The sequence below is a fragment of the Helianthus annuus genome, chromosome 7, assembly GCF_002127325.2.
Source record: "Helianthus annuus cultivar XRQ/B chromosome 7, HanXRQr2.0-SUNRISE, whole genome shotgun sequence".
NCBI lineage: Eukaryota > Viridiplantae > Streptophyta > Magnoliopsida > Asterales > Asteraceae > Helianthus > Helianthus annuus.
The window spans coordinates 17699218-17725966 of record NC_035439.2 but is presented as its reverse complement, the minus strand read 5'-3'; the positions used below and the strand labels follow the sequence as shown (position 1 = coordinate 17725966).

Below are 26749 nucleotides of genomic sequence, written 5' to 3'. Positions count from 1 at the left end.
CATAGGGCTTACAATGTTATATGCACACCAAGTGTTCGATTAAATGCTTTAATGGTTAATTTTATAAATTTTGAATGAATTAGGAAGTCTTGCGTTGTATGCAGAAACTATGGAATTGATCTTTTGTGAAAAGAGTTATGGAATGTAATCTATATGTGGATGCAATAGTTATTTAAGTGAATGTCATAGTTTAAAATGAGAATGGATTATGTGTAGGATTGAAGTTAAAAGGGTAATAGTTGCATGCAATAAACTATTGCGTTATGAACTCGCTAGTTGTGTTGTTGTGTACGGTAGTAATAAAGTATGATGAATACATATCCCTTATATGCGTTAATAAACTAATGAAAGTCAAATATTGCATGATTTGAAAGCCGAACGAATGAATGTATGTAAGCTAACCGTGTAATGAATGTGATGAAATGTACGAATAGGAGTCATGTCAACAATAGCACAAACAAGGGTGTGTCACGGGTCGAAGGTAAACATGGAAGCTATGTGCAAATTCGGACGCACGAGGTATGTAATTTCCCGGACTCCCTCTTTATTCCTAAAGTGATTTAATGGTGTGATTAACGTTAGTAGAAGTGGCAAAACGTAATTTGGATGATGATATTTAGTAATTGTACCACATGAGTGATTATCCGGAATCACTCCTTAATGTAGTAAAGTATGGTTATGTTTTAGTTATCCGAGTATGTTTTGAAATCTAGAAAGATATGGGTACGTAGAAGTAAAGATTTTGGTTAAGTCAATCAAACGGGTCAAAATGGGAGTTTACTCATTTTGGTATGAATTGCATAGGTGACAATGAAGGTGTTATAATTGTGTAAGGATAGAAGTCCCTACTAGTGTGTTAACCGAGAAACGGGGACTTGGGTTAATGGTCGTAATACTTAGCCTCGCCCTTAGATAAAAGAATTGTTTAACAAAATACGAACGGGTCGAATAAATGTGCATAAGTTTTGTAACATTAATAAAATGCGTAAAGACTAAGGACCCGGGTAAGGACATTTAGCCAATAATGTAAGGATAAGTCTTACGGACAATTAGAAATAAGTTTTGAGCAAATTGATTGTGGAATGTTCGAGATATGCAAATTTTTAGTAATAATATATGAATGGGTTGAATAGCTTAAATGAGTATGTAGAGTCGAAGGCTTTAAGTTAAGATTGTTCGGATGTTATATTACAAGCTCAAATGTTAGAAAATCGATTTACCAACGCATAGCAAAAAGAATCATGTTAATCAGATTCGTAGATCAAAATTTATGCAAATTGCAAGTTGAACATACACTTGGAAATTCATAGGTGGGAATTTGCAGCACCAAAATGAAGTTTCTGTCGTTTTGGGGCTATCGCGCTACGCGACAGCAAGACTGTTTCTCCGTCGCGCTATGCGACATCGGTCGCGGCCCGCGAAAGATCGAGGGATGGCCTTCGCGCCCCGCCAGGGACCATTTAGCTGGCCTTTTTGGTTTGGTTTTGATGGTTATGTACATGGAACTTGTTTGAACCTTTATTTAAATGATTAAAACTAACCTTTTTGTTGGTTTTGGATTTTTAGGAAATAATTACTTTCCGATAGACGGGTTCGCTAGGTAATTATGAATAGAAGAGAGAATGTGTGTAGGTTCGCATGTATGCGATCTTTTCAATTGGAAGTTTGTATTTAGGATGTCTTAGCAAACTCTTTGGGATGTCTTATGTAGTGTGTATGTTCATAAAGTTTGTACATTTGTTTTGTGTACATAATTATGTACGCAAGTATGTGTTTTAGATTATATGTGTGTTTGCGCCTGAGTACGAAGCGGGTTTTATTTCTTACGAATGAATGGGATGTGTGTGTATGTTTTTATAACTTAAATAAGTTTGTGTGTTAGGTTATTAAACCAGGATCTTGAGTATGAAATGAGAATGCAGGTACACTATTCAAGACCTTGTGAAGGTTTAAGGAAATGGAATGCATGATCATACATGGAAGGCTTATTCGAGAAGACTGGCACGAGATGAAAGGAATATGGAGTGGTCATTGATTACGTATGTTTAGTTTTGGAATGACATCACAAAATCTAATCGATTCATATGAATGTGGTGAATGCAGGTTGCGCGGACTTAGCATCGGTTTGAATAATAGAATGATTTGAAGATCGACTCAAGAGCAAGGATTGTACGGAAGAACAGCCACGTAGTTTAAAATTTGTAATGTCTTAAAATGGAAGTAAATGTAAACATTTCCTTTTAGCAATGTTTAACATTTTGAAATTTGGGTCTTAATGTATGTATTGTGTTTAAATTGAAAGGAAATTTTAAAACTCGTTTTTCCGCTGCGTCGTTTAAAGAAACTGCATGTTTGGATGTTTCAAAACGACTTGACATCCATGATATTTCCAAGCATATTTCAAGTCCCTTATGCTTTAGCATCCTTGTAGAGCCTTGAAAATGGGTTAACGGGGGTTAAACGCGTCGAAAATGCACTTAGAAGTGTGCAGGGACCTATTTTGTAAATTTCTAAAAGTCAGCAGCAGGGGGGTCGCGCCACGCGACAGCCCTGGGCTGTTGCTGTCGCACGACGCGACAACTTTATCTGGACAGAAACTTCTAAATTAGTTACTGCACTTGTTTTTTGCCATAGTTTATCAATATTGTGGGTGTCTTAAGTGGTAATTAAGGTTTTAATCATGTCCAAACACTTGTGGCAATCCTACATGTCACACCCCGACCGCGTAAAACAACAAATTGCGGCGGAATCGTCGGGGAGTGTTATAACAGAATCATTGTTTCATAACACATGGAAATTTAAGTTTTGTTTTATTGAATTAAAAGAGGTTACAATGTCTTAGAAACAAAGAAACATAACATAATTAACTAGTCTTGCATCTTTTATTGTCACTAAGGCCCAAGTCCGCCTAAGTGTATCTTGATTAATCCTATGCATCAGCTCCTGAAAACACATGTGAAAATAGGTACGTCAACATAAAATGCCTGTGAGATACATAGGTTTTATTAAAATAGGAGTCATGACTTGTAAGTTTAAAGAAAATGTTTAACAAAAATAGTCATGAACCTTAAAATATTTTCTTTTTAGAAGTCATATGAAAATCGTTAAGAAAACAAATGATATAAAGAATAATGTATAGATAAGTAAATAACCAAGTAAAAATGAGTTTGTATAAAAATATGTTGTTTGTAAAACAATGTTTTGTAAAGATATGTTAATTGTGTAAAATGTACCATGTCAAAATTGAAATGGTTTAAATAACGCTACGATATGTAATATCATTAAAGCACTTATATATAGGAAGTACCAGCGGCGTATCCGCCATACTTTTTTCATATTTCACACGTCTCATTATTTAAATCACTTACCCAAACAAACCACCAATGTAAAAATTGTTCATGTATATTCAAATGTAATGTATAGTGAATAAAAGCATTTACTCAACCCTATAAGAAAGAAATGTACGAAACAATGTATTTGATAAATCAAAATTTAAATCAAAAGTTATGTTTTGTAAATTAATGCTTTATTGATACAAACATCTACGCGGTAATGTTGAACGCCTACATTCAAGCCTTAAGACTGAAGAGACAAACCCCTAACAAGTTAAAGGTTTATCAAACTTATGAATATCGAATTCGGTCATTCCTTCCACCCAAACAAACCTAGGATTTCAGGAACGGGAGTTGTCAATTTCTATGGTACCACTACCTACTAACGAACAGCATGATCAGTGTTAATGAATGTATTTATGACCCGTTAAACAAACCAAATGTCATACCAAATGTAAGCATGTTATATGAAAATAATGTACTTAAATATGCTAAATGACATACAAAGTAGAAATGTAAAACAATGTGTCCATATGCTGGGTGAGCATATGCAACAAAATATAATATATGAAATCAATGTGCTAGCATGTTAACAAAACATACATAGAAAAAACATAGAAGAAATCATGTACTATATGTTAACTAATGAACATAGTAAGTATATGTTATAAAAGCATGAAAAACACGAAAGTAACAAGTAGGCACATGTGTTTCACCCCAAAATGTTTGAAAACAGTAAAAGAGGGGACTATGTACTCACCTGAGAATCCTTAGAAGTCTTTGAATAAAACCAAGCAAAGCTAGAGGGGTCACAGAAATCTAACAACACCTAATATAGGTAATTATGTTAATAAACCAGACCTAAATCGGAAGATCGGATAAGATGAGGTTTCGTAAACCAAATGAGTATTGGAACTCATATGATATGGTTTAACAAAGTCTACATACTAAATCGAAACCTATCCTTAGTGCTTACGACCCATTACGGCTCGTTGAGGTAGCTTACGCTACTTTAACGCGTCGTTCGCGTAAAACGCGTTTGGACCGTCTAACCAGTCCTATGACAAGTATTATATGCCTTAACATGTCTAATAATGTTACCTAATCAGTTTAGATGTAAAAATTTAGGTTACATATGCTTAAAATAAATTTATGCGTAAAAAGGGCATTTTGTTCATTTTCCTAAGGCATATAAATTACTTATCATACGACTAATTAAACGAAGTGACCATAAGGTATAACCTCGGAAGGTTATTCCCTATACAACTATGTTCACAAAATATGTTTGGTCGGATCCTAACGATCAACCAAACGGGTCGGGTTCGAAAGTCTAAGCGGTTGTTTTGGCCGCTTATCTTACGACCCTATATAAGCACTAAACTAAAAGTGACGAGTTAAACATGTTAAAACATGTTTAACTAAGTTAGAAAACAAGTTTGATATCAAAACAAAAGGTTTTGATACCCAAGAATAGTTTGGTTGCAAAATACGCATAAACGCATGTTTTGACCGAAACTATGACTCGTCACTATGCCTAAATAATGTGGTAATCAGTAGGTATAGTCACAAAGGACTATGACCATCGTGATTACGCTCACGTTGCGAAGTTCAAACGAACTTCGTGTTGACCATTGACTCGTCAAAGCAGAAAGTCAAACACTGTTTGACTTTCGTGCTTAAAAACGCATAAAAGAATGAAAGAAACTTACAAGAGGTCCAAGAAATGGAGATTTGATTCAAGTGGCTCAGGTATGAGGTGTGGAAACCCCAACTTAGAGCAGAAATAAATCAAGTGTGAAGATTGCAATGAACCATGATGGGTATTTATAGAGATTGGACAACCGTTAGGATCGTTCCTTGATTTACGAGCTTCAATCTTGGCCCTCCATGTGTACCCACTGATTTATCATTCTATGGGTGCCTAAAAACCAGCTCATTGCATGAAGAAACCATGTTCAAAACCAGAAAACCAGCTGCTGAAATCAGAAAACTGTTTTGCTGATCTGGGCAGCTCTCGCGCCCCGCGTAGGAAACGGTCTCCTCTTACGCGCCCCACCAGAGACAACTATGGCAGATTGACAGTTTAGGTCCCTGAATGTGTAAAACTTGCTTTTCGATGCATTTTTGACATGTTTAAGCCCCGTTAACCTCATTTCAAGGCTTTATAAAAAAGTTAAAGTATAGGGAACATGAAACATGCTCAAAAACATCTCGGATGTCAGTTCGTTTGGCTGTACGATTACGTTGTTCGGTTAATTACGACGAAACTCGAACGGACGCAAAAAACGATCCAAGTTGTGCGATGAATGGAAATTGAGCATTCCAATCACTAAAATAAAATATTTCAATGATTACATAAATTTTTGGATGTCCGGATATATTCAGAACGTAAGATATGCGTGAAAATGCAAACTTATGCACTTTTTGACGCTTTTAGTCCCTGTTTGACCAAAAAGTTTATTTTTGCACACCGACCCCCTCAAAGCCTATTTCTAAGCTATGTAGAGGATAATTAGGGTATGTTTAACTTATGATCATATTCCAGAAGGTACGTTACAATTCGATTTGGTATACTTTTGCAGTTTGACGCAAATAGTCCCTGTGATCGAATAAACTTGATTTCGACACACCAAACCCTCCAAAACTTATTTCTAAGTTATGTAAAGGTTATTTAAGGTATGCTAAGCCCATGTCACTGTTCCGAAGTGTTTGTCACGTTAAACTGATTATGTTTACGCATCAGTTCGCGTATAACTTTCCAGAAAGCGATTTAGAGCTCGAAATCGAACAAGATTTGATATGTGCAATTGATGCACACATTTATACAAATCCCAAGTATGAAACACAATATTTCATTGATTTGGTATTTGTTTGATGGTCGTAGAGACATAGATGTCACACTACACTTGCTTGGAGACCACACAATACACATGGCATCATCTTATGGCTTCTCAAAAACTATAAATACCCCTAAATTCTGCTCATTTCATTGCTCATCCTCATTCTTCTTCTCTAACACTCAAAGTGGAGTTGCTACCTTCTTAGGAGGCCTCCCATATAAGTTTTCTAGTTAATCTTTCAGCCTTAGAGCACTTGTAAGTGTTCTTTCATGGCTAGTTCATTTATTTCAGCAATTACAAGCTGAAAGTCAAACAGTTTGACTACCGTTTGACTTTCGGTTTTGATCATGAATTGGTCAAGTCAAAGTTCAATCGAACTTTGCAACATGAGTGTAATCACGATGGTTATAGTCCCGTACGACTATACCTACTGATTACCACGTTGACTAGTCGAAGTGACGAGTCAAAGTTTTGGTCAAAATGCACAATTATGTGTATTTTACGACGAAACTATTTTCAGGTATCAACACACTTTGTTTTGATACCAAATAAGTTTTCTAACTTAGTTAAACATGTTTTAACATGTTTAACTCGTCACTTTTAGTTTAGTGCTTATTTAGGGTCGTAAGTCAAGCGGTCTCGACAACCGCTTAGACTTTCGAACCCGACCCATTTGGTCGATCATTAGGATCTGACCAAACATATTATGTGACAATAGTTGTATAGGGAATAACCTTCTGAGGTTATACCTTATGGTCACTTAGTTTAATTAGTTGTATGATAGGTAGTTTATATGCCTTAGGAAAATGACCAAAATGCCCTTTTGCGCATAATTTCAATTTAAGCATATGTAACCAAAATTTTGACACTTAAACTGATTATGCAACATAATTAAACATGTTAGGGCATATAATACTTATCATAGGGCTAGTTAGACCCTCCGAACGCGCATTGCGCAACTGACGCGTTAAAGTAGCATAAACTACCTTAACGGGTCATAACGGGTCATAAGCACTTAGGATAGGTTCCAAATCAGAATGTAGGCTTTGTTAAACCATATCATATGAGTTCCAACACTCATTTGGTTTACAAGACCTCATTATATCCGATCTCCCGATTTAGGTCCCGATTATTAACATAGTGATTCGATACTAGGTGCCACGTGATTCCTTGATTGCCCGAGCTTTGTTAGTTCATTTAATCAAGGATACCTTGCAATCTCAAGTGAGTACATAGCTCCCCTCTTTTATGCTTTCAATTGTTTTGGGGTGACTCATATGTGCTAAATGCTTTTTGAGTTTTCATAAACAAATGCTATGGTTTATATAAAACATGATGATTTCAATAATGTGAATGAACTTGTTGGGGCATTAGTCGAAAGACATTCATTAACTATGATCAAGCTGACCAGTAGTATGTTATGGTACCATAGGATCTGACAAATCCCGTTACTAGGCTATTCACTGGATTTGGTGTGTAGTTTGGGGAACGACAGAAACTGTTATATGATTAACAAATCATGTGTTGGTTTGTTAATCTTGTTAAAGAGGTCTTTCAGGGCCTATTAAAGTTACCTCATGGGTGGTATATTGAGTCACACAGGTTTGAATGTATTCTTTAAAGAACGACCAAAAGTTGTATTTCACAATTAAAACACGGACGGTTGAATGATGGTTTATAACACGAACGATTTGAACGATTGAACAATTTGAACGATTATGGACGAATGTTTTCAAACGACGTCACACAACGAGGTTAACTTAAAGATATAAACCATACAATGTTTAATTTCAAAGACGATTTACTACTTGGTTTTACAAAGACAAATGTTTTCAGTCAAGATTTATGGCTACAATGGTTTTGGTTTACTTATATCATCTTGTAAAGATGATAAAACATATTGCAATATCAAACACTTTTTGATTTCAAAGTACATACTCGACAACTCCGGTAGTTGGACGAGGTATTGCAATATGAATTCAAAGCCATGAATTTGACATACAAAACCTATGTACTCACCAGCATTTTTATGATGACTTTTTTCACACATGTTTCAGGTTCTACTATGTGATGATTGTTGATTGCTTGCTACACATAGGATGGACGCGGGCTTTAGTGACTTAAAACTTGAAAGACAATTGTTGTAATTATTTGGTTTATATCAAAAAAATGAGACAATTAATGTAATAAAACAAAACTTCAATTTCCATGTGTTTTGAAACAATAATTCTATTACGACACTCCCCGACGTTTCCGCCGCGGTTTGTTGTATTACGCGGTCGGGGTGTGACACACCCTCTGCATCTCTCCTTATCGATACAGTCACCGGAGAACTCCGGTTGTCTTCTCGGTCACCGGCAACCGTCGTACACCCCCTAAATGCCCTCCTCCCTCAACCACACACAACCATCTCTCCTCTCACCCCACCCTCTTGTTCTTTATCTCTCGACAGACATATCACCGGTGAAGCAAGACAGTCGGCGAAGGTCCGACGAGACCCGATGGAGCGATGCGACAGCCGATGGTGACCGGTTTCCAGCGACTGGAAACGTTTTTCCGGTGCCATTTTTGTTCCGGTGATGTTCCATTTCCGAGACGATGATGGTGGTAGTCGATGATGATGATGAGACGATGCGATGTTGACGGTTGACGTAATGGTGGTGGATCCGACGATGGCAGACGACGACGAAGGCACGATGGTGTGCCGATCTTCATATGATCCCGACGGTGGCGACACGTTTGTGACTCGATTCAGGTTTCAAGTTTGGTGATTCAGTTCAATTTTTGGGTTCACAGGGTTTGTTTTTGGTTCGGGTCAGGGTTATTCAATACCGGTTTCTATTCGATTCAGTCTTGGTATGGGTTCGCGGTACGGTCGCTTCGGGTAAACAAGTCAAAGGCAGACAAACAGATATCTCGGTTCAGCAGGTTCGGGTTTAATTCAGTTATGGTTCAACTCGAATTGATTTGGTTCAGTGTTGGTTCGTGTATGGTTTTATTCGGTTCAGGCTCAGATTTGTTTCGGTTTTGAGTTCGGGTCAACTCGGTCAACACCCGAGTCAAACTCTGTCAATAGCAGTCAAATCAAAGACCCGGTAACATTTAAACGACGTTAATTTTAAATAAATAGTTATAAGTTTTATGTTTTATATATGAACCGAGCTCGAACCGAATTATTTAGTGATTATGTACGATTTAATTTTGGCGCATTTTGACGAAAACTATATATGATTGATTACATTGCGTTGAATTGTTGAATTGTTGAAATTTGAAAATAACGACAACTTGTGTTGTCGGGGTTATCATAAAAACAGTGGAAACTCTATCCATTTTTCGTAAAATCCGTTATACGAAACATTTATAATTCCCAAACGACGTTTATCGGATGTCAAAGTATATTTTTTTCAAAATAAATATAAAGTGTATTATTTATTTTGACGACGATTTACGATTTACCAAACGAAGTATAATGTTCGATAAACACGAGTTATGAGTAAACGAAAGCCTATACTAGAATAAATAAACACAATTATATATATATATATATATATATATACACACACACATATATATATTCCAAAATAAATTGAACAACTTCGAATACTCATCTAAAATAAATATAATGTTTATATTTATTTCGAACTTCGAGAATTCCGAACATTTTTTTATAAATATAATGTCTATATTTATTTCAAACGTCGAATATAAACCCTATTACGAACTAAATATAATTTTTATATTTATTTCGAACGTTGGAATTGGGAATTCATATTTCAAATGTTTAATATTCGGAAATCATATAATATAAATATAATTATTTATATTTATTTCAATCGTCTAGAATCCGAAATCTTATAAAATGAATATAGTTGATTATATTCGTTTCAAACGTCTAAATATTGAATATATATATACATAGATTTATTTCTTTACGTTCTACGAAAGCCATCACGATATCATACCTACTTATCATTTCGAATTCGTAACGTTTTACATATATATATATATATGTATATATATGTGTACTTGAATAAATATACACTTTCATCATATGAAAGCTACGGAGGGTCGTACTACTATCGATCTACGTTTTTCTATTCGCGACGACTAACACAACTTCATAAATATATTTGTATTTATATATATATATATATATATCTATCCTAAATCACTGAGAAACTAAGTCATTTCCGAGACTTAGCATCATCCTGATTATGAATGGGATCAAATAACCATAGTTTGGTTATTTCAAACCAAGATAATAACATCTTCATAGAATCGTTGAGTTAACGATTCGATAGAGCTCAGACACATAGTTTAGCTATGTTGTTTTAGTTAGAAACTTATAAGTGATTCCTGTTATGAATGCTATAGTTGCACGCTAGCGAGTCACGTTCCTGGAACGACATCACGGAATCACGTTCCTGGAACGACATCCTAGCTTAGCACAAGGTTATCAAGGTGAGTTCATAACCCCCACTTTTTACCGTATTACATTTCGATAATGTTTTCGGGGGTGGAAAGACATGCAAGTTTTGTAAAAGCACACAAGGTTTCGATAAACGAATATCACATATTTATAAACCATTTCGCAACAGGATTTCAACGAACTCAAATGGTATATGAAAAGATCATGCTAAACATACCAGTTTTATAAAAACATAAGTGTTTCTCAAAACATGCATGAGTTTTATGACATGGGCTAGGCCCAATAACATTAATGACATGGGCTATGCCCAATAACACGAATGACATGGGCTAGGCCCAAGGACATGGGTAAGGCCCAAGGACATGGGCAAGGCTCAAGGACATGGGCGAGGCCCAATACACACACACACACACACATAGTTTAACAATTAGTATGTAGCTATGGGATTAGATGATGACAGATCACTGTGCGTAAGTAGGATGATGACAATAGTAACCATTAATCACGTAGTGACCAAGGTGCAAAAAGTATAGATCTATCGAGTTTGAGGCGCGCTCCACTCCTGGTTTGTTAACCCTTTAGGAGTGCTTTTGTGATCCCAATTGATGTCAGAGTTGTCTCAGTTTGGTTACTTATTTATAGCACATAGCTCAGTGTATTAGCTACACACTGATTGATCCTTAGATTCCATAGGCATCCTACATACTACGATTTCAATACTGGTTTACAAAGATAACAGAAAACATTTCAATACCAGTTTACAAATATGACAGAAAACATTTCATTACTGGTTTACAAACACAACATTTTCATGTATCGGTTTACAAACTTAATAGAAAGCATTTCATTACCGATATACAAATACGACATTTCAAATGCTTTTGGGATACTAAGATCTCACAAACAGGTTTTTCAAATGCTAGATTTCAAATGTTTTAAGATGCATTTGATACAAAACAAACAAACTATGAACTCGCCAACTTTATGTTGATTTTTTTTCGTATGTTCTTTCTCAGATTGCATTTTTAAAACTACGGAACGGTTGGGATATGAGAACCGATGGGGATTCGAGTACTTAGCGGGCGTTCAATTTCTAGAAGTCTTAGCATTACATACTTCCGTTGTGCTATGAAGATGCCATTCGGATCACACCCGGCTCTGATGTAATCGATTTATCGGGGTGTGACATGGTTTTGCAACACGCTAGTTGTTGGTGGCATTTCTGGCAATAACAACAAACTTTCTTTTGCCTTTGCTCTTATGATCCCTTTTTCTGGTTATTGGGCTTCTTAACACCACCATACTTGACCATTAGAACTTGGTTGGTTTTATGTGGAATGTTCAACTCGGTCATTTTGAACATACCATGCAGCTCAGGCACGGTCTTCACCCAAGCATTCATATTATAGTTCATAATGAACTGGTCATATGAGCTAGGGAAAGAGTTCAAGATGAAGTCCACTGCCATTTCATCTTGCAAGGGATAACCAATTTTGTTCACCTGGTCAATGTATCCTTTCATCTTAAGCACATGAGTACTAACACATGATCCTTCTAGCATTTTACAGCTTTTGAGCTGTTTCATGGTGTCATATCGCTCCTATCGGGCTTGTTTCTGGAACATGCCTTTCACTTGCTGGATCATGTCATAAGCATCTTTAACTTCCATGTTCTTCTGAAGATCAGGAGACATAGTGGCTTGCATAAGGCAGGATACCTCAATGGCATCCTCGTTATGCTTTTCTAGTGCCTTACGAGCAGCAATAGTGTTACTTTCAGGCTCGGTAGGGACTGGGCCATCTAAGATACATATCTTTTTCTCCAGCTTTGAGAACTATTCTCAGATTGTGGTGCCATTCAAGAAAGTTGGTGTTATTCAGTTTTTACTTTTCAAGTATAGACTTGAGAATGAAGGAGTTGTTTTCATTAGCCGTTTGTTATATAAGCAAAGGATCTTAATTAGTATTTTCGATGTATATTTTCCTTATTTAATTAATGACCCATGAACAGTAATTAGAACAAGGAATGAGAATCTGGCTATATCAGTAGTAAAGGTAGATGTGGCATGCACTTTAGTAAGTGACTAGGCATACTGACAACGAGTGTCAATTGTGAGAATTGCACAACTCTCGAGTATGAGGCCTCTAAGACAACTCTTGTCTATGCATTGATACGTTTAGCCTCATCTATGCCGACTTTTACTTTCAAGACAGCTGGAGCATGTGATGAGAAAAGAAAAAAGTAATAGTCGTCCTAAAAAAAGGTACTTGTGGAAGGGCCGAATGTGTCAACAAAACCCTTGCACCTTGGGAGGATATGTTGGAAATTTGGTGAATGGATATTTAATATATTTATAATTTAATGAAATTATAAATATTAATTAGAATCTTCATGTGGTAAATAAAAGAGAAACTCTTGAGTAGAGCTTCTTAATGACATTTAATTAGTTTTATTAGAGTTTTTAAGTTTCTAATTAAGTGAATAATTAAGTGAGTAATTAAGTGAAACCTTTCACTAATCCTTAAAGTCTTGTACAAATAGTAGGCTATGTGCTTGCTTTTGAAAAAAAAAAAAAAACAAGAATATGGTATTGCTTGATACATGAAGAATACTAGAAGTAGGATGAACACTTGAAGACCAACTAGAGAGAGTACTCTCTATTTGTTTTCCACCACATGAGTTCAAACACTACAATTACCGGATGTAACCTTGGGCCAATGAGCCATCTTCGGCAGTAAAGACTACTTCGGCTGTTGTACCCTGGGAGACAGACGTGTTGTCTTTAGTAGAGGCGCGAAATCTGTTTTAAGGGAAGCGTGTTGAACACGTGGCTCAATCAAAATCGTCAACGTTTTAGTGTGCTCTTTTTTGCAGTCAATGAGTATTTTTCAAGACTCAAGATGATGAATACTCGAGTCTAGGATGCTATCAAGTGCGCGTGAAGGACCCACCAGAGATGCGGCTTGAATCAAGATTGGTATATATAATTATATTTTATATTCTTTTTGTTTAGTTATTGCAACCAGTATTGTACTATGATATTTCCTACGAATAACGAGAGTCTCGTTATTATATATTTTGTAATTATATATTACAAAAGTTGAACCTAATTCCTACAAACTTAAAACATATTTCGTGAGATTATTGGTACAATCTTAAAAACCTTATTTATAAGGATTTTGGGTTTACTAAAGGATTTATAATAGAATAAAAAAATATTTTTAGAGGTTATGATCTTATAAATATTTTTTTTTTTTGGGAAATATGTATGTAGTACAACTTGTTGTGTTTGGAATTTTTGAGATTGAGATACAATCTTAAATCCCATACCGTGGTACAAAACGAATAGTTTTGGTTCCAACGTTTGGTTTTGAAACGATTTTGGGAATCGTTAATTTTTCTAACTTTTGTGTTAGATCGGGTTTATTAGTGTAAACCATACGTTTTTTTGTAAACGTTAAATTCTCTAACATGTGTGTTAGACCGGAATTATTGGTGTAAACCATACGTTTTTTTGTAAACGTTAAATTCTCTAATATGTGTGTTAGATCGGAATTATTGGTGTAAACCATACGTTTTTTGTAAACGTTAAATTCTCTTAAATAGAGTTTTTTATGTCTTTAAATAAGAGTTTTATGTTACTTGATTAGAGTTTTATGTCTCTAATTAAGTCTCTATTTAAAGTAGACTTTTCATCCACCCATGGATTGATATGAACAAATAAGTCTTATAATGATTTTTGTAATCATTTGTCTTCTAACATGTGTGTTAGAAACGTTCATGAAACGCGTTAGTTTGGAAGCAATTTTTAATTGTTTAGTTTCTAACGTGTGTATTAGAAATGACTTATTTATTTGAACTATATATGTGCTTTTAGCAAGTCGAATTAACATTTTGTGAAAATGTTAATATTTCTAACGTGCGCGTTAGAATTTCTTTCATTTTAACATGATTGTTAAAAATGGTTAAAATACAAATACTTTGAAATGTTTTATGTAAACATTTTATACAAGTAATTTGTTGTAGCATTGATTTTAATGCTTTGTATGATTTAGAAATAAAAGGTCATACATTGAAGTTGATGTTTGATTGGCTTCAACAATTAAATCACCAAAAAGTGATGGTGTAGTTGTGTGGGATTTATCACCAACTTTAATTTGTGATTTCCACATCCATTTGAGTGAAATTTTAATTACTAATTAAACTCTTCATATGGTGAAACTCTTGAGTAGAGTTTTAATGATGACATTTGATGAGTTTTATTAGAGTTTAAGTCTATAATTATTGAGACTCTTAACTCTTCATATGGTGAAACTCTTGAGTAGAGTTTTAGTGATGACATTTTATGAGTTTTATCTATATACTATATATAAGCATTTCCCATGTCTAAAATAGTAATTTTGCCATATGTACATGTTTTGATACAGTATATACAAATAAGTCCAAGCAGATAGAATAGGAAATTGAACAATTTTTTAAGACGCTCTAGGGGTAAACTCGAGAAACCCTCCTCCTGCATTTAAGATCCAGAATCCCAACTATCAAATGAAACGGCTGATTGAATATCCCATTATCAATTGAAATCAATAGATCACAACTCCAACCAGGCGATTACATCTATTAGGTTTCCCCTCTCTGTTCCGATGAAGATGGCGGTGCCAGGAAGAGGATTGCGGCTATATTACGAGTATCATCTCTTTCACAAAACCTCATCAGAACCCTATTTTTCCTTCTCATCGAGGTTTATACTCTGGTAAAGTATTCATGATTCGAATTTAAGATATGTATTAATTTTTGTTTTGTTTTAGTGTAACCTAATTTGAACGATTTGTAGACGTCTCGTATAAATGTCGCTTGAAGTTTTTGTTGATATTACAATCACCCCATGACTCTATTTTGGTGTTCTGCAATTGCTTCATCTTTTCGTAAGATGATTCTCAGAAGATTTTTGTTGATATTGGTATGGGTCATTTCATTGAGGTTTGTGTTTTTTTTTTCTATTTAACATTTTAGGTATGTGTTGCTTTCATAAGTTAACTACATTTGTTTTTTTTAGAATTTAGGGTTTGTATATGGTGGACAAAGAGGTTAATGTAAGTCTCCAGAGAACTAATTGGCATGTGGATGGGTCGATTAAAGGCTTAGATCATGGTTGTTCTCATTGTGGTTACTGCTTCTCCGATTGTAGGTCACTTACTTGAAAAGCTAAAAAAAGAATTAAGTCGTGAAGGTCATTTCTTTCGTTTTGGATCAAATTGGTCAAAGTTAGGGTATGTAGGAGGTTTGTTATGTGAAACGGATGAGAGGTATACAACTTTGGGTTGCAAATAAAGCTTATTTGGTTGAATGTACATGATCTCGGTAGTAAATTATTTAGTTTGAATGTTAGCCCATTTTATACACTCCACATTTCCATGTTTATCACATCTCCATGTTTACATGTTCCTGTTTGCATCTTGTATTTAAGACTCATTTTGAGTATAATGAAGGTTGTTTGTGATTTATGCTGTTGATTTTCAGGTGATAACTCTGGACATGGGTCTGCTTGTTGCTGGCACAAAGTACCGTGGGGAGTTTGAAGAGCGACGAAAGAAGCTGATGGAGGAAATCAAGGAAAGTGACGAAATTATTCTGTTTATTGATGAGGTCCATACGTTAATTGGAGCAGGTGCTGTAGAGGGAGCTATTGATGCTGCTAACATCTTGAAACTTGCTCTTGCTCGAGGTGAATTACAGGCAAGTGAAATCTTAATACTTGGAGATGCGTGCATACAGTTGGTTGTCATCATCAATTACTCATGATGATAAAAAATGTTGAACTCATTATGTGTCAATTATCTATTGGTGCAGTGTATTGGGGCTACAACAATTGATGAGTACCGGAAGCATACTGAGAAAGAACTCAGGCAGATAACAAAAGAAAAGAACGAAGCTATTCGTGGCCAAGATTTCGAAAAGGTACTGTGCTTGTTCTTGTGAATTTTATGTATGTGATAACTTGACCCATTTACTTTTGAATGGGTTGATTTAGGGTTATTTATTTATAACAGGTTACATGGGTAAACCCTAAAAAAATATTAACTTAAAATCTAACGGCTCAAATGCCAAAAAAATGTGGACGGGTTAACCAATCTAATGGAGTGACGAGTCAACCGAGTTTTAACTCAAAACCTGTTTTGGCCCATTTGCCAATCCACACATGGTGTCACATATATTTTTTTCTGTACACATGAGATGCTAATATTATGCCCTTGACAGGCTGGGGAGTTGCGTGATCGGGAAATGGATCTTAAAACTCAAATATCCGCTCTTGTGGACAACAACAAAGAGATGAGCAAAGCCGAGACCGAGGCGGGAGAAGAGGGCCCTACCGTAACTGAAGCAGACATTCAGCACATTGTCTCATCATGGACTGGCATACCGGTCGAAAAAGTCTCAACAGACGAATCAGACCGTCTTCTCAATATGGAAGAAACACTCCACACACGTATCATCGGTCAAGACGAAGCAGTTAAAGCCATTAGCCGTGCCATCCGCCGTGCTCGTGTAGGACTCAAAAACCCAAACCGCCCCATCGCCAATTTCATGTTTTCGGGACCCACTGGTGTTTGTTACTGTCGAGATTCCATTTACTCCCTGTGCCAAACGTGTACTGGAACTCTCGCTAGAGGAGGCCCGACAACTTGGTAATCTCCGCATCCAAACAATACATATGCTGATATGCTGTTCAATCATCATAAATTTAAAAAAGTGATAACGTATTTCCACCGTTGTTTAATGTTTCAGGTCACAATTATATTGGATCCGAGCATTTGCTTCTTGGTTTGCTTAGAGAGGGTGAAGGTGTAGCGGCCCGCGTTCTTGAAAATTTGGGTCCAGACCCAAATAACATTTGCACACAGGCAAGCTATATTCATTATATATTCATCTCTACTTTAATAAAAAATCGGATATCGGTAATCGCGGTGGGATATCGGTAATTTTAATATCATGCTGAATTTTATATATAGAAATTTAACACTGACAATTCTGTATACTCTCCTACCATTAACAAATTAACCTTTCGCACTTGCCGTAAAAAAGATACATAATTGGAGATTATGAGAATCGATAACGAGAGGATAAAGATGGAAAACAATCAAATGCTCTTGGAATTGAAACATAAGGCGATGATGTCTGCGGATCTTAATCAATAAGGTCCTGAGCCTAAAACAGTAAAATAATTATGATTTTTTTCCCTTTATTGATTTTCCGGTTTGGTTAGCAGCTCTTTATGTTATTCATCTGTTAATTACTGATTAGTGACTGCACTCTGTACCGTTTTGTGCCGTCTTGTTTGAACCCGGTCTGAAACATATATTCAAATTAAGTTCCATGTATTAGGTGCTGATGGAGGTGAAGAAAACCGATTTCTTTGTTTGAACCCGGTCTGAAACGTAGGGTTGCAGTCGGTTTTCACACACCTTAGCAGGAGCGACAAAAAAGATACCTGGTCATGGCTATCGGATAATAAAAAAACTGATTTTTCTGTTAAAATAGTCAGACATGAGTTGGAAAAGAGTTCAGCGAATACGAGTCAGAACAATATTTTTAACTGGAATAGAATTGCAGTGCCAAAAATTAATCATTTCGTCTGGAGAGCAATGGAAGGTTGGATTCCTACGGCTACGGCGTTGGCTAGGAGAAGCGTGAACGTGGGAAACGAGCGGTGTCCGTTATGTGGCATAGCTGAGGAGGACGCATATCATCTTTTAGTTGCGTGCTCTTTTATAAGATCGAATGCTACTCTTTATCGGCTCGGTTAAAAGATCGAACGAGCCGAGCTTTAATGGTTTTTAAGGCACATCTTCTATAATATATTTGTATCCACCGAGCTCAAATGTTGTTTTAAATGACATGCTAGATTTCTTGGATGCACCTGTTCCTTTTATAGTAAGTTTTTAATTTAGTTTTTTTTTGCGTAATAAGTTTTACGGCTCTTTTGACCTATTATAATAATGTTGACAAGGTTGGTGTGAAGAGCAAAACTGCCGAAGTACCATCCAAGTCAGGAAACGTTATATATGTTGATGTTAAGAAGAACCAGGTGCACATTTAATGTTGTTGCATTAAGTGTTTATAAAGTTATCGTGCATCTTTTGTGATGTTCATTGTTTTATCTATTTTTAATGTATCCTTCAAGAAGTCTCATGTATTGCATTTTGATGTTGTTTTTCCATTAATTAGGTCAAATCATTGTCAATACCACATTTCCCTCAGTACAAAGAGTTATATGCAGCCTTAACTCCTTATCATGCTCAACTGGTCGGAGAAAGTTATTTAGGGAAAAAGAGACCGGTTTATGAATGCACAGATGTGCAGGTATAATTCATATTAATAGATAGTATTAATATTACTAAAAAGATTTGTTTATGTGAGTTTTTTCATGATATATATTAACATTTTGTGTGGTTGATGTGGTATTCTGAATTTAATCACAGTGCACTTCATATGAAGTTTTACCTTTTTTTTGTTTTGATGCGTTTGAAATATCAAGTCAAATATTATAATGCAAGGAGATAGTTTGACTGACATGATTTTTGTTGAATACAGGTGGAAGCTGCAAAGGGATTCTTGAGAGTATTAAGATCTTATTTGGATTCACTTTGCTCTAACCTACGTTCTCACACAATTACAAATGTTCAGTCAAATGATGATAAGGTTTGTCTCTCTCTTCCCATTTTGCACTGAATTCTAAATTCAAATTTGAGCTATGTATAATCCATTTTTGTTAATTTGTTATCAGGTTTCGTATACTTTATATCTTGTTTATTATTAATTTTTTTTTGATTTTGTATATGAACAATTGATCAGTGATCTAAGTTTTTTGTTTCTTTTTTTCCATTTGATTACTATATGCTTACCACCACCGAAGCCGTCAACGGTCAAGCCTACCTTTTGCTTTTGCATCCATCAACACAACTTGTCTTCCTCCCGAAGAAGGTTAGTTTATAAGATACGCCGAGCTCAAGCTTATATATATTGCACGTTTTGTGGTTTAATTAGTTGAAAACATCTTTTTGCAGTGGATGCACTGAGAGAGATTAGAGATTGGAAGAAAGCTAGGTAAATTAAATTGGGATTTTGAACGCGATCCATGTCTTGGTTGGGAGATTTCTAGCAGCGGAGCATACTTGAATAACCTCACTTGCAGCACATTAAAGTTTTGAAAAGATTTGAAGGTTAACACATCAACCATTTGCTTCTGTTTACTCCATTTGCAATCTTCAACACATCAAACTCCACCAACCCGAACCTTATATGAGTAGGTTATTACCAAACAGGGGTCCATTCAACATATTTTTTTCAAACTTTGCTCCATATTAACTTTTACATCATGTTTTAAGTGGTGCATTTGTTTAATTGACAAATCTATTGTTTTTTATAACTTTTATTTTCTTAAAAAGGGTATTATAGATGGTAAGTACTGGTGGTAAGTTGGTGATTTGTTCATGTCTCGCGTTATTGACTCCGCCGCAACGCGCGGGTCTCCCAATAGTTAGAATTTAAGTCCATAATTATTGAGACTCTTAACTCTTCATATGTAAAACTCTTGAGTAGAGTTATAATGATGACATTTGATGAGTTTTATTGATGACATTAATGCTTTAATTTGGTCATGTTTTGTATATATAAAATGACTTAATGTTGATGCATGGAATGTCTGTTGACTACGTCTGCATTACGTCTTAGGTCAAGTTAGGTCAACATAGGAGCTTAAAAGTCAATTGAGTGTTTATATTATAGGTTTCGCTCTTGTGTCATAGGTTGTATAAGGTTTCGCTTATTAGTCATTGGGGTTTCGTTCATATGGTATCTAAGGGGGTTTCGCTTATATGTCATGCCGTAAAAGCGAAACCATAGGCACTATATATAGCATCTTTGAGCGAAACCACATAAGTTAGTCGTGTACGTTGGAGCGGAACCTAGTCATTGCTTTTGTAACGAAACTCTGTCAAAATTGAATCAGAAAGCAATAAAAGAGAAGGAATTGAAAAGGAAAAAGCTGTGTAACTTCATGTGTATTGATTCCGCCTTTGTATGTGAAGATGAACATTCTCAACTGACTGTTTAGGGTCGGAACTCGGTCCAACAAGTGGTATCAGAGCTCAGGACGAGGAGTTCATACTACTACAGCTTGATTCTACCGAATTCTCTTATTTCTTCTCACTTTCTCTCACACTTTTTCGATTTGAACTGGTTCCTACGGTTGAAATGGCCTGATTTTCGAATATAACGTGTGAAACATAGTAATAACAAACCCTAGAAAGAATCAGATTAAAGTACGGCTTAAAAATGGTAAAAACTGACTAAAATAGGGTTTCGCTTATTCAGACATCGCAGGTTTCGCTAGAAATACATAGGTTTCGCTCAAAATTACCTGGTTTCGCTTTTACGAACCTCATAGTTTCGCTCATAGAGACATCTGGGTATTTCGCTTATACGGACACTAGTGCTTTCGCTCATACGGACACTAGTGGTTTCGCTCATACGAACATTTCACTTTCGCTCATACGGATAAGTCTGATTTCGCTTTTCTGTCAATCTGCTATTTTGCTTTTGTGTCATTGTGTTTCAAAATCTTGAAAATTTTTCTAAGTGATTGCTGTTTTTGCAGGTACACTCAAGATGGATGATATATTCTTGAATCCATTCAGCGAGTTGTATGCATTTTCTGGAAATTCAGGAGACGATTCATCTACAAGCAAAAACAATGAGAATCCGTCGAATGTGAAGAAAAAGGAAGCTTGGGAATCGGAAAGTGCCTTCGGAACATTCAATAAACCTCCAAAGCTAATGGCTATCGAGGAATACATTAGGTGGTCAAGAAAGTTTGAAGATTGGATCAAGATGGAAACTGGTTATCAAGATGGAAACAAAAATGGTGAAACTTTAACATCAGCTGAGGAGATTGAATCATTTGTGGCTGAGCAAAAATGTGTAGCTTTGTTATTCCAGTCCGTCCGAGAGGACATAATCTCATTGATCAATTATTCAAATGCAAAAGATCTCTGGAAAAAGCTAGAAATGAAATGTCTAGGAAGTGCTGAAATTGTGAAAAGTAAAAAGAAACTTCTTAGGAAAGAATTTGATATGTTTAGCTGTTTAAAGAATGAGTCAGTCTGTAAAATGATAGAAAGGTTTGGTCATCTGAAGCTGGAATTAGCAAGACATGATATTAGATATCCTGAGGATGAGCTTATCGACAAATTGTTCGATTCGTTGCCTGACGAGATGGATTGGAGATATTATGCGCTGATGCTGAAAAACACTATCGAGCCTGCAAAGTTGACTGTGGATTTGTTGATTGAGAGACTTGAAAGTCACGAGTTGGAACTGAAGAAGACATACAAAGTCAATCACTCATCCTACCAGCAGAATTTGGATTTGTATTATCCAAAAAGCATGATGCCTAAAGCAACTTCTCCCAAAACTGCTTTTTCTGCTGAGAATGTGTCCACAGCAAGCAAAGAAAGTCAAAGTGGTCAAAGCAGTGGAAATCACAGTGGTTATCACAGTGGATCTCCATCATCTGCAACTCATTCTGATGCAAAGTTTCAATGCAACATCGCAATAGACTTAAAGAATGCTCAGAATTTTGATGAGGAGTCGGCTAAACAGCAGATGACTTTTCTAGCATCTGTGTTGGAGTCTTATGAAGGGTTAGTAGCAGGGAAGATAGGCAACAACTTAACAAAAGAGGACTATGATCAAATAGATCCTGAAGAAATGGAATTAATCGACATTCGTTGGTGTATGGCCAGTGCTGTTCGTCGAGCACAGCGTTTCATGGAAATAACTGGCAGGAAGACAATTGGTGGTCCATCTACCAAGCTGGGTTTTGATAAGTCCAAGGTGACGTGCTTCAAGTGTAAGCAGAAAGGTCACTTCAAGCGATAATGCAGAAACGCATATGCTGATGAGTCGGAGAACCCTTTCAGAGAGGACTACTACAAGAAGGCAATTTATCACCAGAATAAATCCAAGCCGCCTAGATTGAAGCAGGTTGAAGACAACAAAGAGAAATCTAGAGCTCTTGCGGTGATTTATGATGATGAGGGGTATGATTGGAGTCAAGAGGTTCTACCGGAGGAAGATGCGGTTGGTTACGCATTCATGGCGAAAACTGAACCTGTTCCGTGGAAAGACAACAGAACTGAAGAGCAAAAGTACAGACACAGAAAAATGTTGGCTGAAAACAGAATAATTAGAATATCCGGTATCTATTTGGAAGCGAAGAGAGTGAGAAGACGGGATCCGGACAGAGAGTGTTATCTTGATCCATATGGAAATATTGCTGTCGATGACAAAACTCTTGATCTGGAAGCAATAATCAAGGAGTTCAAAGATGAGGATGATTATTGGCAGAATAAATGGTGGGGAACTGGAGATGAGAAAAAGAAAGAAGAGAAAGAGAAAAAGGAGAAAGAAGAGAAAGAGAAAAATGAGAAAGAAGAGATAGAGAAGTCAAAGAAGATTGACACTGGGTTATTGACACAACGCATGAGTTGACTGCTGAGAATCTTGGAAAAATGGCTGACAAAGTGCTGGCTGCTAAGGCACTTGAGGTAGACTCTAACTCCGTGTCTGAGTCAAAAAGCCAGGTCAGTTCAAACTTGTCAACAAATGCGTCAGGTAAGAAAATTGATGGAAATGTTGATTGCAAAAATTGCAACAAAGAGTGCAAATTTGGTAATACAGTCACGTATCTCAACGGTAAGAAAGTTGAGGATCTGACAGCAAAAGTCAGAAGCGTTGAGAATCAAATTCTTGAGCGTGACAAAAGAGTTAAAGCTTCGACTGAACGGATAAAAGAATTAACTAACCAAATTGAAAATGATAAAATTGATCATGAAAAAGTTAAAAATGAAAATGAAAAGTTAATTCTTGAAAACCGTCAGATTTCTGAAAAGTTTGAAAAACTCAAAAGCACAATGAAAGATAGTGATGATCGAAATGGTAAAACTTATAAAGAAAACGTTCATCTAAAAGCAGTGCTGAGAGTAAAAGAAGAATCAATCAACAAACAACTGGATGAAATCGCTAAACTGAAACTTAAATTTCAAGGGGCTGAAATCGAAAACGAGCGAATCCAGTTGAAGCTTAACAGTTACAGCTCCGCAAGCTTTGTTTTGCAACACATTGTTCCCAAACCCATCAGGAAAAACAAAGCTGGCGAAGATGTTTATTCTGATGGAACCGGGGTGGGTTTTTATAGAGTTCCACCTCCGAATTTGGATAATTACACGAAAAAGCAATCTGGGTTGGTGGAAATTGAAGAAGAAAGTGAAGTGAAACTTCCTGATTCAATTGATGTCACGTTCACATCTTCCAATGACGATAGTGTCCAAAATGATATTGTAAAAGGTGTTGTTGAAAATGTGCTAAAAACGGATAGTGACACTACTGAGGAAGGTGGGTGTTTTCTGGACAAATACATTCCGAAACAAAAGTCCAAGAACAACTCAGAGGATGAACCTACTCTTGTCATGTACAAGATGTCGGGATCTGATAAGTTGTTTTCGGATTCAGAGTTTCCGATTGAGAATGTTAACATGAACAAATTGACAAATGTTTTCAAGTTGGTCGAAGTTGAGTTGTCAGCAGTGAACAATCTGAGTCAAATGAAGAGAAAAATGAGTTTTGAGAAAGAAAAAGCTTACAACAAGAAATCTGTTAATCCACCGCGTTTTTATAATAACAACCGAAACAATTGGTCGGGTGGTTATCAGGGGGTAAGTCTTATCAGAAAAGACATGTTCCAAACAAGAAGTTTGTTGAGGAGAAAAAGTTTGTGAACAGTTCGAGTTCACTTGCTGATGAAGAGAAAGAATTTTTTTCAAAATCAAACAAAGAGTTCTTTGAGAAGAAAGTCTCTCAGTCTCAGTCTGAAGGCACAAGTCGAGTAACTGATACTCGAACATGCTTCAGATGTAATCAATTTGGTCACATTGCACGAAAGTGTACCAACGTAAAGCCTAAGACTGAAACTGTGAAGATGCAACAAAAGAAAGTTGAGGTGAAGGGTAAAACACCAATCGTTGTTGAGAAAAAGAGTGTGAAAAATGATAACATCAAAGTGAAAAATGAACCTGTAAAGAAGACGGTAATTAAAAATGACAAATTTTACAAACGGGTTGTATTATCTCAACAAGTTTGGAAACCAAAAATTGAGAAAAAGGTTTCACCTTATGAGGATTCAATTCAAGTTGATTATGATGCAAATTTTCCACCTCTGAAGGCTAAAAACTTTAAAATTCAAGTTGCGAGAGTTAAAACTGTCAAGGTTACACCTAAGGCTGATGAGGCCTGGGTGGACACCATGTTTGACTAAGCAGTTTGAATTGCCGGAGCTTCCTTGATCGCGAAGCATGAATCGGCATCTTTATTGAAGTATTTAAATCATGTTTGTTATGTGCAGGATCTTCCAAAACTTGTATCCAGATGGATCATGGATAGTGGAGCTTCAAGACATATGACAGGGAAGACTGCGTTGCTGTATGATGTCAGAAACATAAATGGAGCATACATAGGTTTTGCGGGTAATCAAGGAGGAAGGATTATTGGTGAAGGAACATTATCCAACGGGATTGTGACGTTTGAGAGAGTTAATTACATTGCTGAGCTGGAGAACAATCTGCTGAGTATCTCGCAGATCTGTGACAGGATGTATACCACTCACTTCACTGATAAAGAATGTTTGATCTTGAAACCAGGATTTGTTATCCCTGAGGAATGGATTATTATGCGGGCACCGAGAGTTAATGATCTATACATGTTGGATATGAGTGTAGCTACTACAACCACGGGTCAGGCTCATTGTTTCGTGTCCAGAGCAACAGAAAAAGAATCAAGATTGTGGCACCGGAAGATGGGGCATATACATCTTAGAAAAATGAATCATTTGGTGCATAATGATTTGGTTACAGGAGTTCATGTCAAAGGTTTTCATCTGGAAGGGGAGTGCATTAGTTGTGTTAAAGGCAAGCAGAAGAAAAAGTCACACCCTACAAAACAAGTCAATTCAGTCTCAAGACCCCTGGAGAGACTTCACATGGATTTGTTTGGTCTGGTGAATGTCAAGAGTATTAAAGGAGATAAATATTGTCTTGTGGTTACTGATGATTATTCCAGATTTTCGTGGGTTTCTTTCTTGAAGACGAAAGACAAAACGTTTGACAGTTTAATGGCGTTGTTCAAGAAGATTGAGAATTTGTACCAAAGGCGTATCAAAAGAATTCGAAGTGATAATGGTACTGAATTCAAGAACAGCAAAATGGAAGAATTTTGTGATGAAAGAGGTATATTGCATGAGTTTAGTGCTCCGTACACTCCGCAGCAGAATGGAGTCGCATAACGCAAAAATCGGATGCTAATCGAGACGGCCAGAACTATGCTCGTAGATTCAAAGTTACCAATTAATTTTTGGGCTGAAGCTGTTTCTGCCGCATGCTATACGCTCAACAGGGTTCTCACTGTCAAAAAGTTCAACAAAACATGCTTTGAGCTGATCAATAATCGCAAACCGAATTTGAAGTATCTAGAACCGTTCGGGTCACCCTTTACAGTTATAGAGTCTTATGGAAAGTTTGGTCCGAAGTGCATCGAGGGTATATTTGTAGGATATTCAAGTCCTACGCGTCGTGTCTTCGTTCCAAGTGAGAAGCGGATTATTGAAGCTGCAAATGTTGAATGTCAAGGTTATACTATGCCACTACAAAGTCCAGGAGATTCATGGCGATATCATTACGATAAGTTGTGGGAATCATTTGACATAATGGAAGAAGAAGAGGAAGAAGAAGAGGAAGAAGAAGATTTCTTTGATGAATTGGATATTTTGCGTGAGTACGAGTCACTGCAAAGGTTCCCAGCTGAGTATTCAAGACGACCACAGGAAACTTCGAATGATGATGAAGCAGGTCCGAGTAATGCTGGTGAACACGATGATGTCCAACAGAATGAAATTGCTCAACATAATCAGTCGGTTGAGAATGATAATCAGGAATCTGAGAACATGCCGATCTTTGATCATAGAGATTCAGATTCTGAGGGGGAGCAGATTCAGGATTCAAGTCAAATAAACCAAGTTGGTGAACAAAGTGCAAATC

General features: G+C 36.3%; 2 protein-coding genes across 3 annotated transcripts; both read left to right on the top strand.

Moving 5' to 3' along the window:
- The first annotated feature begins 16391 nt into the window (after positions 1 to 16391).
- Positions 16392 to 17934, top strand: LOC110866594 (ATP-dependent Clp protease ATP-binding subunit ClpA homolog CD4B, chloroplastic-like). Its single transcript, XM_022115736.2, has 3 exons — positions 16392 to 16559; positions 16860 to 17287; positions 17388 to 17934. The coding sequence occupies exons 1-3, from the start codon at positions 16413 to 16415 to the stop codon at positions 17431 to 17433; spliced, it is 621 nt and encodes a 206-aa protein (XP_021971428.2). The 5' UTR covers positions 16392 to 16412; the 3' UTR covers positions 17434 to 17934.
- A 562-nt stretch (positions 17935 to 18496) lies between these two features.
- On the top strand, positions 18497 to 19881 carry LOC110867966. Of its 2 annotated transcripts, XM_035975132.1 has the most exons (6): positions 18497 to 18533; positions 18610 to 18687; positions 18828 to 18962; positions 19194 to 19301; positions 19516 to 19583; positions 19667 to 19881. In XM_035975132.1, exons 1-6 carry the CDS (start codon positions 18498 to 18500, stop codon positions 19686 to 19688), a joined length of 447 nt encoding a protein of 148 aa, XP_035831025.1. In that variant the 5' UTR covers position 18497; the 3' UTR covers positions 19689 to 19881. The 2 variants fall into 2 exon arrangements, with proteins under 2 accessions (XP_035831025.1, XP_021972721.2); XM_022117029.2 differs by having other exon boundaries at positions 19516 to 19683.
- Positions 19882 to 26749: the final 6868 nt, after the last annotated feature.

Bases quoted from the DNA above. Each gene is read 5' to 3' on its own strand.
- LOC110867966 (XM_022117029.2), top strand. From the start codon at position 18,498: ATGCTAGATTTCTTGGATGCACCTGTTCCTTTTATA. The intron at 18,534-18,609 runs GTAAGTTTTTAA...AATGTTGACAAG, and splicing joins ATGCACCTGTTCCTTTTATA to GTTGGTGTGAAGAGCAAAAC. The intron at 18,688-18,827 runs GTGCACATTTAA...TCCATTAATTAG, and splicing joins TTGATGTTAAGAAGAACCAG to GTCAAATCATTGTCAATACC.
- LOC110866594 (XM_022115736.2), top strand. From the start codon at position 16,413: ATGTTGAACTCATTATGTGTCAATTATCTATTGGTGCAGTGTATTGGG. The intron at 16,560-16,859 runs GTACTGTGCTTG...TGCCCTTGACAG, and splicing joins GTGGCCAAGATTTCGAAAAG to GCTGGGGAGTTGCGTGATCG. The intron at 17,288-17,387 runs GTAATCTCCGCA...TTAATGTTTCAG, and splicing joins AGAGGAGGCCCGACAACTTG to GTCACAATTATATTGGATCC.